The following is a 12953-nucleotide window of genomic DNA, read 5'->3' as shown; positions in this document are numbered from 1 at the left end:
TGACAAGGACAATGACGAGAGCTCACACACTTGCAGCTGGGCCCTACCCTCAGCAATCACCAGTATTGACTTATTTAATTTCCCACCATTTGTGCGGTGGACGCTGTTACTTTTACCAATTTTACAGATGGGAAAACTGAGGCAGAGGCTTGGTGTCTTGCTGGAGCTGAGAAAGAATGTTAAATACGGTGCTTCCCAATACAAAAGGCTTCTCCTTGGCCTGCTCTGAGTTCCAAGTGCTAGACAATGGCAGGATTGTGCCTCCGTCTAAATTTATCTCCCAAGACAGCAGGCCCAGATTTGCCAGGCTCAGAGGAGTGTTGGGGCCTCTCTTTCCTGTTCCTCCCGCCCACTCAGCGGCCCCCTCTGGGCATTCCACATGCAGTGGGACCAAGGGTAGTGACCTGCCCTGTCCTCTGGACAAGGGGGAGGGGACAGCCCAGAGGCCCTGAGCAGAGGTTGCGGGCAGGCGGCAGGCGTGGAGGGAACAAGCGCTGGGTCAACAGGGCCAAGCTGCATGTCAGAAAGATTAAGAACCAAGATGCTGTGCTGGCCACAGGCACAAATACATGAATGGCTGTGGCCAGTTGGTCACAGGCCTTCAGACAAAGGGGCCAAAGAATCTTACGCCTCCTGGATTAAGGAGGGAGGAGTAGGAGGGAGTGTCAGGGCTGAGCAGCTTGAGAGAAGGCCTCCCTTGTCTGTAAGTGGCCTATGGCAGGAGCAAAGTTTCGGGCCTCTGAGCCAAGCCTCCAGGCCAGCTCGCTCAGCTCCTGTGCACGATGGAAGGGTGCTCTGTGGTGGGGAAGGGACCCCTGGCTTGGCTCAGGGCTCTCTGGGGACCAGGCACAAACCCTGCAGGCAGCCTTACTCCCAGGCATAAGTGTTGTCTCAGAAGTGAGGAGACAACAGAGGGGGAGGAGATCAGAGACTAAACACATTTCCTAAGAGAGGAAAGGAGGAGGGGAAAAGTCATGCCCAAGAAAGGGAACTGGAGAGAAGCGTCTTCTGCAATTACTTTGTGCCTTAGTTTCCTCCTGCAACTGGCAGGGTAGGGGGAGAACCCACCGGGTGGGCGAAGTGCCCAGAACACCGATCGCCTACCAGGGGCCCCAGCAAAGGTCTGCTGACCTGAAACTGGAGGAAAAGGAGAGGAAGAGAAGTGAGGAGTCAGAGGCAGGGGGAAAGGGGCAGGGACTCACCGGCCACAAAGTCACCAAAGCCGATGGTGGAGATGGTGATGAAGGAGTAGTAGAGGCCCTCGATGTAGTTCCACTCCTCAGTCACCATGAACACGAAGGGTGGGATCACCAGGTGGACCAGGACGCCCCACAGGATGAAGATGGCCGTGCATGTGATCTGTGCCTTCCGCTGATGAGGTGGCAGGAGACCATGTCAGACAATGGTAGACTCAAGAAAGCCAGCAGGGACACCTGAGGGCTTGGGTGGCAGCTAGAGGAAAGGCCACTGGACACCAGGCCTGGGGGGCTAAATGGCCCCAAAAGGGGGAGGGGTGCTCCCAGCTTGACCCAGGAGGGCAGGGAGCTCTGAAGCTGGCCTCTTGCCATCTGTCCTAACACCCCTGTCCAATTCTTGGAGCCTTCCTGTCCTCCCCTCACCTGTCACGGTCCCCCCATCTCTGCCCAGCACCTGAAGCTGGGGACATACCAGGCTCACGCCTCTCTTGGTGAGGAACTGGCCCAGCCTCTTGGCACGTCCCCCGAAGAACTTGCCCAGGGCACTGATCCATGTCAGGCAGAGTGGCACCCCGGAGAGACCATAGAAGACACAGAAGAGGCGACCAGCGGGGGTCTTGGGAGCCACATTGCCATAGCCTGAAGAAAGAGACAGTGAGGTCAAGAACAGAGCCACAGCAGGGCTGAGAGCTGATGGACAGCCTGGGCTCCTGCCTCCTCCCCCACCACACACACACACACACACACACACACACACACACACACACACACACACACACCAGACATACATACAACACACACACACAACAGACACACACACAGCCAGCTCAAGGCCCGTCCTCTAAGATCAATTGATACTGATGTAATACCAATACTTAAATAATGATAATTCCCTTGATCATAGTGTCATCATGATCATTTATAAAGCAATTACCTGATACGGCCTATGTCTCCTCCATCATACTAGGAGCTCCCTGAAGGCAGGGACTAAGCCTCCACCATCTGCAGGGTTTCCACTAGTCCATATGGTACTGCTGTGCCCTGTCTGGGCACACAACCCAGAGGCACTCTGGTAGAAGGTCTCCAAAGATGGCCATTCTCAGTTCCCTCCTTTCTTTCGTGACGGCTCACATCAAGGTGGAGTTTAATTCTCCTCTCTTTGAACCTGGGCTTTAATGACTTGCTTGATCCTAGGCAGTGAAAGTGGTGCTGGACAGGCTGGGTCTAAGAAGCCTACTGCTTCTCCCTTGGATTCCCTTGAAATGCTCACTTTTGGGATTTGCCCTCTTAGATGCTGGCTGCCCTACTGTGCGATGCCCAGGCCACATGTGGAGGCCTTGTGTTTTCATCCAGTCCAGCTGAGCTCTCAGCCAACAGCCAGTATCAACTGTCAAACATGTGGCAGGAAGTCATCGTGGACATCAGGCCAGTTGGGCTTCCCAGTGACTTCAGCCCCAGCCATCGTTTGACTGCCACCTCACTGCACAGTCCAAGCAAGAACTGACCAGCTGAGCCCAGTCAGCCTGCAGAGCGGTGAAAGATAGTAAGCTGTGTTTTAAGCCTCTCTCTTCTGGAGTGGCTGGCTACGCAGCCATCGAGAACGGGAACACACCCAGCTTGGTGAGTAAGCACAATCTGGGTTTGTGCAGTGAGTGGCCTGTTCAGTCTCCTGCATGGCTCTGGCAACCAGGCGGTATCGCTGTTTCTGCTCAAAGAGCCCTGGTCTGCATTCATGAGAGTCTCCCAGGGCCCTGGTCTGCACTTATGAGAGTCTCCCAGACATGGCCAGTCACCAAAGATTTACTAAATCCCCAGGAAAGTGTCAAAAGGAGAGACTGCAACTGGCCTGATTTTACCCCCACACTGCACAAGCCTGAGTAACCAGAGCTGGATTCCTATAAGGTTCTGAGGAGCTGGAGCATAAAAGTGGGTATCCTAAAGGTCCCAGAAGACTTACCAATGGTGGTGATGACTGTGGCTGCAAAAATCATTGCATTGGGCCAGTTCCAGTTGTTGAAGGTCTGGTTCCCTGTGATGGCCACACCCTGTCCTGCAGCATCAGATACTACCTAAAAAGAAAAAGAGAGAGAGACAATGAAGGTCAGAGCTGTGGCCACACAGATGCTGTCTGAGTGACAGTGCTCTATTAAACTCCTTGTAAGCATTTCCAATTAATCATCACAATAACAAGGTGGCAGTTAGTGTCTGCATTTTATAGATAAAATATTTAATATGGATCAGAGAGGTTAAGTGATTTGCCCAAGGTCACACAGCTGGTAAAGATATAAACCCAGGTAACCTGGCTTTAAAGTTCATTCTTTCACTGAGCCAGTGCTTCTCAAACTTACTAGCATACACCAGAACCACCTGCACAGCTTGTTAAACACAGTCCGCTGGGCCCCATCCCCAGAGTTTCTGATTCAGTAGATCTGAGAAGGGGCATTTATAGCAAGATCCCAGGTGATGCTTACACTACTGGCCTAGGGATCACACTTTGAGAACTGCTGCATGAGACTATTGTGCCTCTTAAAGAAGGCAGATGTGATGCAGACACACAGGAGGTCCCCTACACCTTGTCCCATCAATAGAGAGTGCTCTCCTTGCAGAGCACAAGTCCCTATTCAGGGCTGGCCCCCTTCAGCCCACTGTAGGACACCTGCTAAGATTGGCTCAGTGCTCTCTTGATCTGTCCTCTGAAGGAATGCAAATCACCTGGTCCTCCTTTCTTTCCCCCATGCCTAAAGCTCTAATCTACCTTCTCCCCCATAGTCTCCCTTGTCTGGGCAAGGACAGATCAGAAGGTGGTAAGGACATTTCAGGGTGACTCAAAATTGTGCTAGTGCCCCAGGGAGCTTCCAGCAACTATGGACAGCAGGTAAGAGGTCAACTGGGGAAGTGCACTGGGAGGTCTGGGAGAGGTTTTATCTGTTCCAGCAACACTGAGAGTTGTCAACCCATATCCATCTGACTAGACCTTGCCTCTTCCCCATCCTTCAGCTCGGCCCACCACTCACCCCAACCTACCAATGAGGTTCTATTGGCTGGCAGAGCCTAGACCCCAGAAGCCCCATAAAAGGGGCTATAAATACGGAGTTTAACTCCTGTCCCCAAGGAGAGCCCCCAGATGGGACATGCAGACCAGAGACCAGGAACTCAGCCACATTCTCTATAAAAATCAAGCCAAGAACTGAGGGAGAAGAGAGAGAATTGAGGGATAGAAGCAGGCAGGAGCCAGGAAAACCATATTTCTAATCCACCCGAGGCATGACTGAGGTTTGGTGGGAGGAAAGGGAAAGGGTGGGTGTCCTGAAGGAATGTGCAGTTTGCAGGAGCAGCAGCAGGCCCTTGTAAATGGATTTGCACGCTGAAGAATGTTCCATGATGACATGCTTGTCTGACAAATCATCAAACCACACCGCTCACTGCCCTGCCTCCTTATTCCCAGGGCACCTGTGAAGGCCGTGCAGGACCAAAGTGGCAATGGGGACGGTGGCATTCAACCCTGGCACAGGTGGCCCCTGCCCTCAGAGAGCTCTCTGTCTAGCTGGCTTGGCCACTTACACATGAAATAGCCCAAGGATGTTTAGAAATGAACAGGCCCACAGGAGAGCTAAAACATATACCAAGGACCGTCCAATAGGTTTGTGAACAAATTACATCTATGTTTGGAGCAAGAGTATGAGGAAGTACCGGGGCCTGTGGGTTAATGTTAAACTGATGGCAGAGAAAGCAGAGCCACTCGGCTCCCTTTTGGCTTCCACCTTTCTTATCTCAGATGCCCATCTTACACTGGAGAGCCTAAAACATGAGAAGAGCATTCAAGGACACGTTTAAGTGGGAATTCGATCACTGACCACAGATGACACTGTGGCACCACCTCTGGTCACTCCCACAGAATCGTGGGGAAGGGGAACGATGACAGAAGACAAACTGTTCCTATTTTCACAAAAAGGAAAAGGGTGGATTCCAGAAACTGGGAAAGCAAGCCTGCACTCTTGCAAACTTCTTAATGTTTGGGACATTCAGAAGAGGAAGTGCTGAGCACTAGAAGCTAGCACAGATTTACCAAGTCATGCTCAGCTAAGTGCATCTCCTTTTCCAAAGGGGTTGCAAAGCCTTGAAGTTTTGTAGAATGCAGAAAATCCAGATTGCACCAAGGCAGCTAACAGATGGGCTTACAGCTATTCATGTGGACAAGACAGAGAAAATGTGGAGTGGAGTTAGGATTAATTGAGTCCATTCAAAGGCCGACAAACAACCCCAAGAAGTACTGATCATTATCAACCCAGACTGAGGTCTCCATTGTCAGGCCTAAGACCTGGCCTCTTCAGTACTATAATCCACAGCACAGTGAGGACATAGATAGCTTACCAATCTTTGTGCAGAGGATGCAAAATTGGGGGTAAGGACTGAATGGGAAGATAGCTAACACACTGCAATGGCACTATCGAGTCTCAACATCATCTGGACTGGAAATATGCGTGAAAATTAAATAGATATGAAAGTCTTTTTAAATTTTCAAGTCTTACTCTTTGAATTGGAAAAGATTAGTACAGGATCAAAGGGGAAAGTCCTTGGGTTTCAGCTGACCACAAACCAACAAATACCACGGTGGCTGTGAAAAGAAAAGTAAATGCGATCTCAGGCAGCATCAGCACACCTCTTTCCAGGGCTCGGAGCTAACGAGCCATCCTTCTCTGCAGGGTCAGCCACACATGGGCACCCTATCCATTCTGGGTGTCAAAGTTCACATGATATGTTAGCCAACAGGCCAAGGTCCAAGAGGGGACAGAAGTGGCTTTTTTGGATAACGAGCTACCTCATAATGGGCTGCTTTTTGCAATAATCAATCTCTAATAATGAAAAATCTTTAGACAAGGGGTGACCACCATGTATCAGCCTTGCTGTTGAAGGTATGACTGTAATAGAGGCTCTCGACTGGGGGTGGTAGCACCTTCTAGAGTGTTTGGAAATGATATCTGATGGGGAGTGTTGTATGTACCAGGACCTGTTCTAGGCACAGGGGATACTGCAGTGAACAGACAGAATCTCTGCCCTTCCCCCACAGTTTGTTCTAGTGAATGATGGGGGATTCTTCTGGCATTAAGTGGGCAGGAGCCAGGGATGCTAAATTCCTTGCAATTCACAGGACAATGCCACCCACAATGAGAACACTGCTCCCCCTGCGAAACACCAACTTGCCAAAGGTAACCCGTGATTTGGGAATCATTTAGTAAGTGCTAAGGAGACATCAAACATAAGAGTTGGCAAAACACGGTAACTGAAGGGGGCATTAAGGTTGGGAGCATTGAGAGGTGGAAAAGCTGAGCCTCCTGCCCTGCACCCACTGATGGTGTGCCCTTTGGATAACAGCTCACAACTTCAGCCTCTGGCCCATGCTTTCCCCAGGACTTCCATTATCTCTCCATGGTCACCCAGCAAGGGGTATGCAAAGGAAGCATTCTGAAGGGCCCCTAGCTGCCCAGGGCTAGAAGCATGCGGCTAGAAGCACGGGGCTAGACGCACTGCTGATCCTTGCAAAGATCCGGTGGCAGCAGTCACGCCCTCTGGGGAGACAGACGTTATGTGGCAGAACTGGGCTAGGTTGTGGACCTGTTGGTTTCAAGCCTTCACAAGTCCCTGCCTCCCTCCCTTTATTGCTCTGCCTGGCCCTGGGCCCCCCAGTGCCCTTGCTGTTGCCTCCTCAGCCACGGTTCCCAAACAGCTGGCCTGGGAATCAGCTTGTCTCCACCGCACTGCAGGGGGTGAGGAGTAGCACTAGCGCTGCTGTGCATGAGACACCACTCGCATGGGCCCGTACACACACTCCCTAACTGGCTTCCCTGCGGTTCTGCCAGGCATCACTTGACAGGGGGCTCAGAGAGCTGAGGCTCAGGGAGCTGAGGTCCGTGTGTGAACTTGGGGGGCCAGCTCCCTGTTCCCACCAGTGTAGCTGTGGCTCTGGTCAGGACATCTCGCTGATTTTGATTAGGATTATACAGGATGAGGGAGAGGCCTTAACTGATCTCCTAGAACAGAAGAGCTGACCAGGACTGAGACTATCCCTGGGTTAGAGGGAAGGGCATGGGGGAGCTAGGCAAACACCCTGTTAGACAGGGTTAGGGAAACAGCTTTCGCAGAAGGAGGCTGCCCCTATTCACTTGCAGGTTCTTTAACTTGGCTCCAAATTCACAGTGTTTTCATTTTCCATATAAGCCTAGTGAGTGATGAGAGAAGGGAAGCCTGCACACAGCCCAGGCTCAGCTCTTGTCTGGGGACAGAATAGAGCTCCCTACCTCTGTCACCCTCATCATAAAGCAGCTGTGATTTACTGAGGGCTTACAATGTGCCAAGTGTTGTGCTAAGCATTTTATGTGCCTTTAGCTCATTTAATGAGGACAGAATCCTGCGGGGAAGATATTATAATTTTTTCCATCTTGCAAATGAGGATTTGAGGCTTCAAGAGGTTAAAGAAGTACCTGAGGTCACGGAGCTAAAAGCAATGAAGCCAGGACTAGAACTCAGGCCCATCTGGGTCCTAACTGCGGTTATCCTATCCCCTTTCCCCATAAAAGCCACAGGAAGGAGGCCTGTAAATACTTCTACTCCTTCCCACCAGCTGAAAATACAGTGTCCTAAACTCAGCCCAGCCGCCGCTCTGCTCCAGCTTTCCAGTGAGGCACGTCCATGCCCCTCTCCAGAGCTTCAGACAACAGCTGCCCGACCCCATCTTCCCAGGCTCGCACTGTCCACACAACTTGGGTTTCCACCTGGCGGCAGCTGCCAGGCATCTCCTTCCTAGAGAGACTCATCCTGACATGTGGGCACATCCAGGGCTTTGGGACATGCTGCCCACCTTCAGACATGAGCAAGATAGGGCTGCCGTGGGGCTCTTCCCTTTATGGGTCAGGCTGGGGGAAACTAAGGTCAGGATGGCAGCCTGTCCAAGGATGGTGGCAGCTCACTGGCACCCACAGAGCTATTTCCAGCCCTGCCTCCAGCTCCCGCAGCCACCATCACTTTCAGATCACAGGACTAACTATTTCCTGCTCTGCAGGATGCAGCCTCAACAGGCCTCCACTGGACCCACAGACTGTTGGGGGTTCAGGAGCTGAACCTCCTTTCCCATCCCTAGCTGCACTGATCCTTAATTCATACCATCAAAACCCACTTGGTTCCTCTGACCTGGAAGGTGAAATAGGACGAATCCTTATTCATATATGGTGCCTGGCAGGAAAGAAACATCCTTTATCATTCCTCTCACCCAGCCCTTCCAGCCACCGTGTGAGGCAGGTGGGAGTGGATTATTCTTCACTTCATGGTTGATATCTAACTAAGAGTTGGTATTTGAGCACTTACTAGGATGGGCACTGATTGAAGTAATTTAAATCACTTAGCTCACTAAATCTTTACACCTATAAAGTAGATTCAATCACCCCATTTTACAGATGAGGGAACAGAAGCACTTGCCCAAGGTCTCACAGCTAGTCAGTGGTGGAGCTGGGACATGAACCCAGGCAGTGTGGCTCTTGACCATGGCACCGTCTACGGATGGGGTGGGGGAACGTAGGGTGGGCTTCTAGCTACAAGGAAAGTCAGGCCTAGGAAGTATCTGTAGGAATGCAGAGGCTCCTTAGAATGTAAGCCCCATGAGGGCAGGGACTTTCACGTGTTTTATTTTCAATTGCTGTATTCCCCGAACCTAGACAATGCCTGGCACATAATACCTGCTTAACAAATATTTGTTAAATGAGTGAATAAATGAATCTGAATGAATGAGGATATATTCTCAGGCCTCAACTAACTTATCCTCTAGTGCCCCTCAATCTCCAACACCTGCCAGCATCACTCTGCAGTTGGGTTTAACTAAATCCACCAGCAACAAAGTGGAAGCCTTTATCCAGCAAGAGGGTAGGAAGGACTGGCCCAGACCCAGGCAAGGGCAAGACTTGCAGGGGCTGCTGAAGCCATCGGACTCCAACTGGCCTCCAGGGCTGAGAGAAGAGAGGGCAGGGGGCCAGGAATTAGGCCAGGGCGAGGTGAGGGAGACAGAAGAGCCCAAAAGAAGGTGTTCAAGATGGCAGAGCGAGCAGCAGTGGGGCCCGGAGAGGTCCTGGAGTGGCTGGGGTTGTCCTTCCTGCAGGAAGGGAGGCCTGTCACCTCTGGAAACTCTCCATGAGGGCTGGATGTGCTGGGGTGGGAAAAGGAATATACTAGTCAGCATGGACTGAAACCCTTGCTACCAGCTGAATCCCTACAAGGCCCTCTTCTCTGGGGACGCTCTGTCAGTCCCATTTACAGCAAGGCCACTGCAGCTCAGCTCTAGGAAGAGACAGACAGGGCCATCTCTCAAACGCAGACCCGAGCTCATAGAAACGGTGGGACACACCTAGGTTTGAGTCAGAGCAGTCTCTGCATTGCTAGCAGCAAGTCTCTGCATAAATAATTTGGCCTTTAAGCCTCAGTTTCCCAATCTGCCAAAAATAACACCTACTGAGAACATATGAAAAGCACCTAGGACATAGTAAGCACTGGATAAATGTATCTCCAGTCAGTATTATGATTTGTACATGTGTCAGTCAGGAAACCAGATCCTGTGGTGATCTGAGATCCAGGAGCAAAGATCACCCGCTCCCAAGGCTAAACCAAAGAGACTGAGATGCCCTGGACAAGGGGTAGAGAAGGGCTAGGGGGTTACAGCACTGCGTGAGAACAGGAGACACTGTCCCCAACCTTCCTCATACCTGCCACCTCTTACCATCTCTCCCTGTTTTATTTAATAGAGAAAACTATCGATTCTCACTCAGTCTGATCAACTGGCTTCCTCAGGCCACACGGGGGAAGGGACGGGGCTCTGTGGCTCCACAGGTGTCCCCTGGCTGTCTGACAGTTGGGAGTCAGGGGCAGGGGGAAACAGAGGCACACCCATGATATCCCACCCCATCCCTCAGAAGGCCCGTCACTCCTGACCTCTGCCCCCCGAGGCTCCCATCCACCTGACCAGTTTCCCATACAGCCAAGCAGGTGGAGCAGGTGGAACAGGCTGCTGAGGGAAGCAGTGCCACTGCTGCCCGCCCCCCACTCCCAGGTGAGGCTGAGGCCAGGGGCAGATAGATGGTGGCTTCTCTGAACTCAGGTCCCAACTCCCCTCCCAGTTGCCCCCAGCTTCGCAATGCAGCAAAATGCCCACCTGCCCAGTGTCCGCCGAGCCGTGCTCTTCCTGTGTGTCCCTCTGGTCTCTAACAAGGAATCCCCTTCCATAGGGAGCCAAGAATGGGGTCGAGCCCCCACAGGGAGTGGGGGAGTCTCAGCAGGACAGGTAGCAGGAGAATGGTAAACCTATCACTGGCACTTTTCAGGGAGTTATTTGCCATTTGGGCTAGTACAATGATTTTCAAAATTTTTAAAGCCACAAACTTAGGAACTGAGAGAGGGAGGATGGGAGGGAGCTCATGTGCTGGGAATCGCCCTCATCTGCCACAGCCCAGGTTGAGAAGGTGGAGTGGGGAGAAAGAGGCTACTGGGTCCTGCTGTCTGCCCCGCTGACAGGCAGACCTCAGGGGGACAGTCAGCGCATCACAAGCGTCTTGGAGAGAAAGTGTGCACCTGTTAACTCTCCTAGTCCCATGACAAATTGGAGAATTGAAAACTCCATTAGCTAAAGCCTTTAGTTATAGTCACTCCCTTTCATTCTCTATCCCAGACTGATGCAACTTTTCAAACTATTTCCTTAAGGTTAATTGGGGGTCAGGGGAGGGGTGTTGGGATTGTTTGCAGACAAGGAAACTGAGGTTAGATACCACATAGCCATGCAGGCAATGGTGAGGTTAGATACCACATAGCCATGCAGGCAGTGGTTCGCAGCCCAAGCTGCACTGTCCAGTGGAATCACTTCAGAGTTTAAATAAATACCATGCCTGGGCCCCACCCAGAGATATTCTGTTGACTTGGACATGGCTTTTAAAAAGTTCCAGAGGTGACTCTATCATGCAGCCACTGCCCTAGTGGGAGGTGATGGGGGGCTGAGAATGTGGGGTGCTGGACTCGGGCCTTCTACCTTCCTGCCTAAGGAGGGAGAATGCAGGGCAGGGAGAAGGAATCCGTGGTATTTCCCTGACCACCCTTTCACCCCAGCCTAGGTGAACAGGGTGTGGTTCGTGGGGCAGCTGTAGTTATGAGCAAGGTCTTGGCGAGGGCCCATTCGTGCCACCCTGATACCTGCGCCAGCTGCAGGCCCAGCTCACTGAGCTCTGTCTCCACAGTGAAGGAGCGGGTGTCTGGGGGCAGATGCTGGGACTGGAGGGGGCAGGGCCACACTATGCTTGTCCTAAGACTAGTACTGGGCTGTTGCAAAGTGGACTGTGTTTGTTGACTTCTTTTTTACTTAAGGGTGTTTTCAGATTTGCTCCAATATTTACATGGAGTAGTCATATTTTTAGAAGAAAGATGGAAAGACAAATAAGTTGTTGGAGATTTTGGTTGCTGGGCTGTAAACATAGCGTCTGAAGACCAGGTTCAGCTCAGCTCTACCAGACCTGGAGAGTCTCCAAGAACTTTGATCTCTCTGCCTACATCCTCCATAAAGGAGGAGGCTTGACTATGACTACCTGGGGAGGGAAGGGGCATGGAGGGGCAGGTAACACCTCCCTAAAATTCATTTTCTTCTTCCCAGAACTTCTGGGCCCAGCCTGGCACCTTCCCACACCCACCCCATCCACAACCCATTCAAGAATATACACATGTATATGTCCATTTTCAGGACTCAGCTCACTGGCCACCAGGCCCAGCTCCTTCAGAGCCCCCAGCAAGTCAGGCTCCCATGTCAGGAGCTCTGTCCCCTGGCTCACCCTGCTCAGGCTGCAGAGGGGGCCTCACTGCCTACACTCTGCTTTAATAACATACCCAGTGCCCGGCCTGCCATCTGAGTGCCAGGGGAAGCAGCCAGCCCGATCATGCCCCACAGTGTTGCAGGTGGGGCTATGGGCATAACACACCCCCATCCCCTTGCATTCCCATGGTGGTCTTGCACTGTCAGTCACACCTAGATTAACCCCCAAGCCCCAGAGACGGACAATCCCATTAGGCAGTGTGGAAAGTAGTTCACCACCCCCACCCTGGTTGAACACTTTAGGGGTCACTACACTGTTGCTTCTAAACCTGGACAATGCACTGTGATCATCTGGGGAGCTTGGACAAATACTCCTGCCTGGGTCCTACCATCAGAGATTCCAAATAGAAATAGTCTGGGGCCTGAACTGGGAACGAGGATGTTTAAAAGCTCTCCCAGCTGATTCTAATATTATATTCAGCCAAGATTCAAAACCAGTGCCCTAGACCCAAACTGCCCTCCCTACTTGTTAGGGACTGAGTCTAGCCCACCCCTGGAGTCAGCACTGGGCAGGCTGTCCTCTTGTCCACCTTTGGGCTTCCCCTGCCGGCCCTCATGGGCCATCTCTCAGCAGCCTCCCAGAGGAGACACTAGGTCTCACACTCACAGGGCAAGCCTGTGCCAGATGGGAGCAGGTTTTCAGCACGATCCTCTGGGTTTCCGACTTTCACAGGCCTGGGAGCCCTGTCCTCACTCGGGAGGGACAAAGAAAACAAGGCGGGTGACCCTGACCACATTGTTCTCAGGCTGGGATGGTAATCCCCCTGGTAGCTGGGCACCCCTCCCATGAGAGCCGAGTGCAGGACAGATCTTTGCAGGGACTGGCTGACCTAGGATGGGCTGCAGGTTTGGCTAAGCAAACAGTGAAG

The 12953-nt window shown here is 52.0% G+C and overlaps 1 protein-coding gene across 1 annotated transcript in view; it reads right to left on the bottom strand.

Annotated features, from left to right (window-relative positions):
* Positions 1-12150, bottom strand: part of LOC103609074 (potassium channel subfamily K member 5-like) — a 15963-nt gene extending 3813 nt beyond the window's left edge. Inside the window, exons 1-7 of the mRNA XM_008593446.1 lie at positions 12099-12150; positions 11732-11803; positions 11415-11473; positions 3154-3265; positions 1669-1835; positions 1203-1371; positions 1069-1137 (exon numbers count right to left, since the gene is read on the bottom strand). Coding sequence (XP_008591668.1) covers positions 1069-1137; positions 1203-1371; positions 1669-1835; positions 3154-3265; positions 11415-11473; positions 11732-11803; positions 12099-12150 — 700 coding nt within the window. The remainder of the gene's footprint in view (positions 1-1068; positions 1138-1202; positions 1372-1668; positions 1836-3153; positions 3266-11414; positions 11474-11731; positions 11804-12098) is intronic.
* Between the last annotated feature and the right edge of the window lie 803 nt (positions 12151-12953).

Source organism: Galeopterus variegatus, unplaced genomic scaffold (genome assembly GCF_000696425.1).
Source record: "Galeopterus variegatus unplaced genomic scaffold, G_variegatus-3.0.2 Scaffold9145, whole genome shotgun sequence".
NCBI classification, from domain to species: Eukaryota; Metazoa; Chordata; class Mammalia; order Dermoptera; family Cynocephalidae; genus Galeopterus; species Galeopterus variegatus.
Note: the sequence above shows the minus strand (reverse complement) of the source record. Positions and strands in the feature narration are given on the sequence as shown.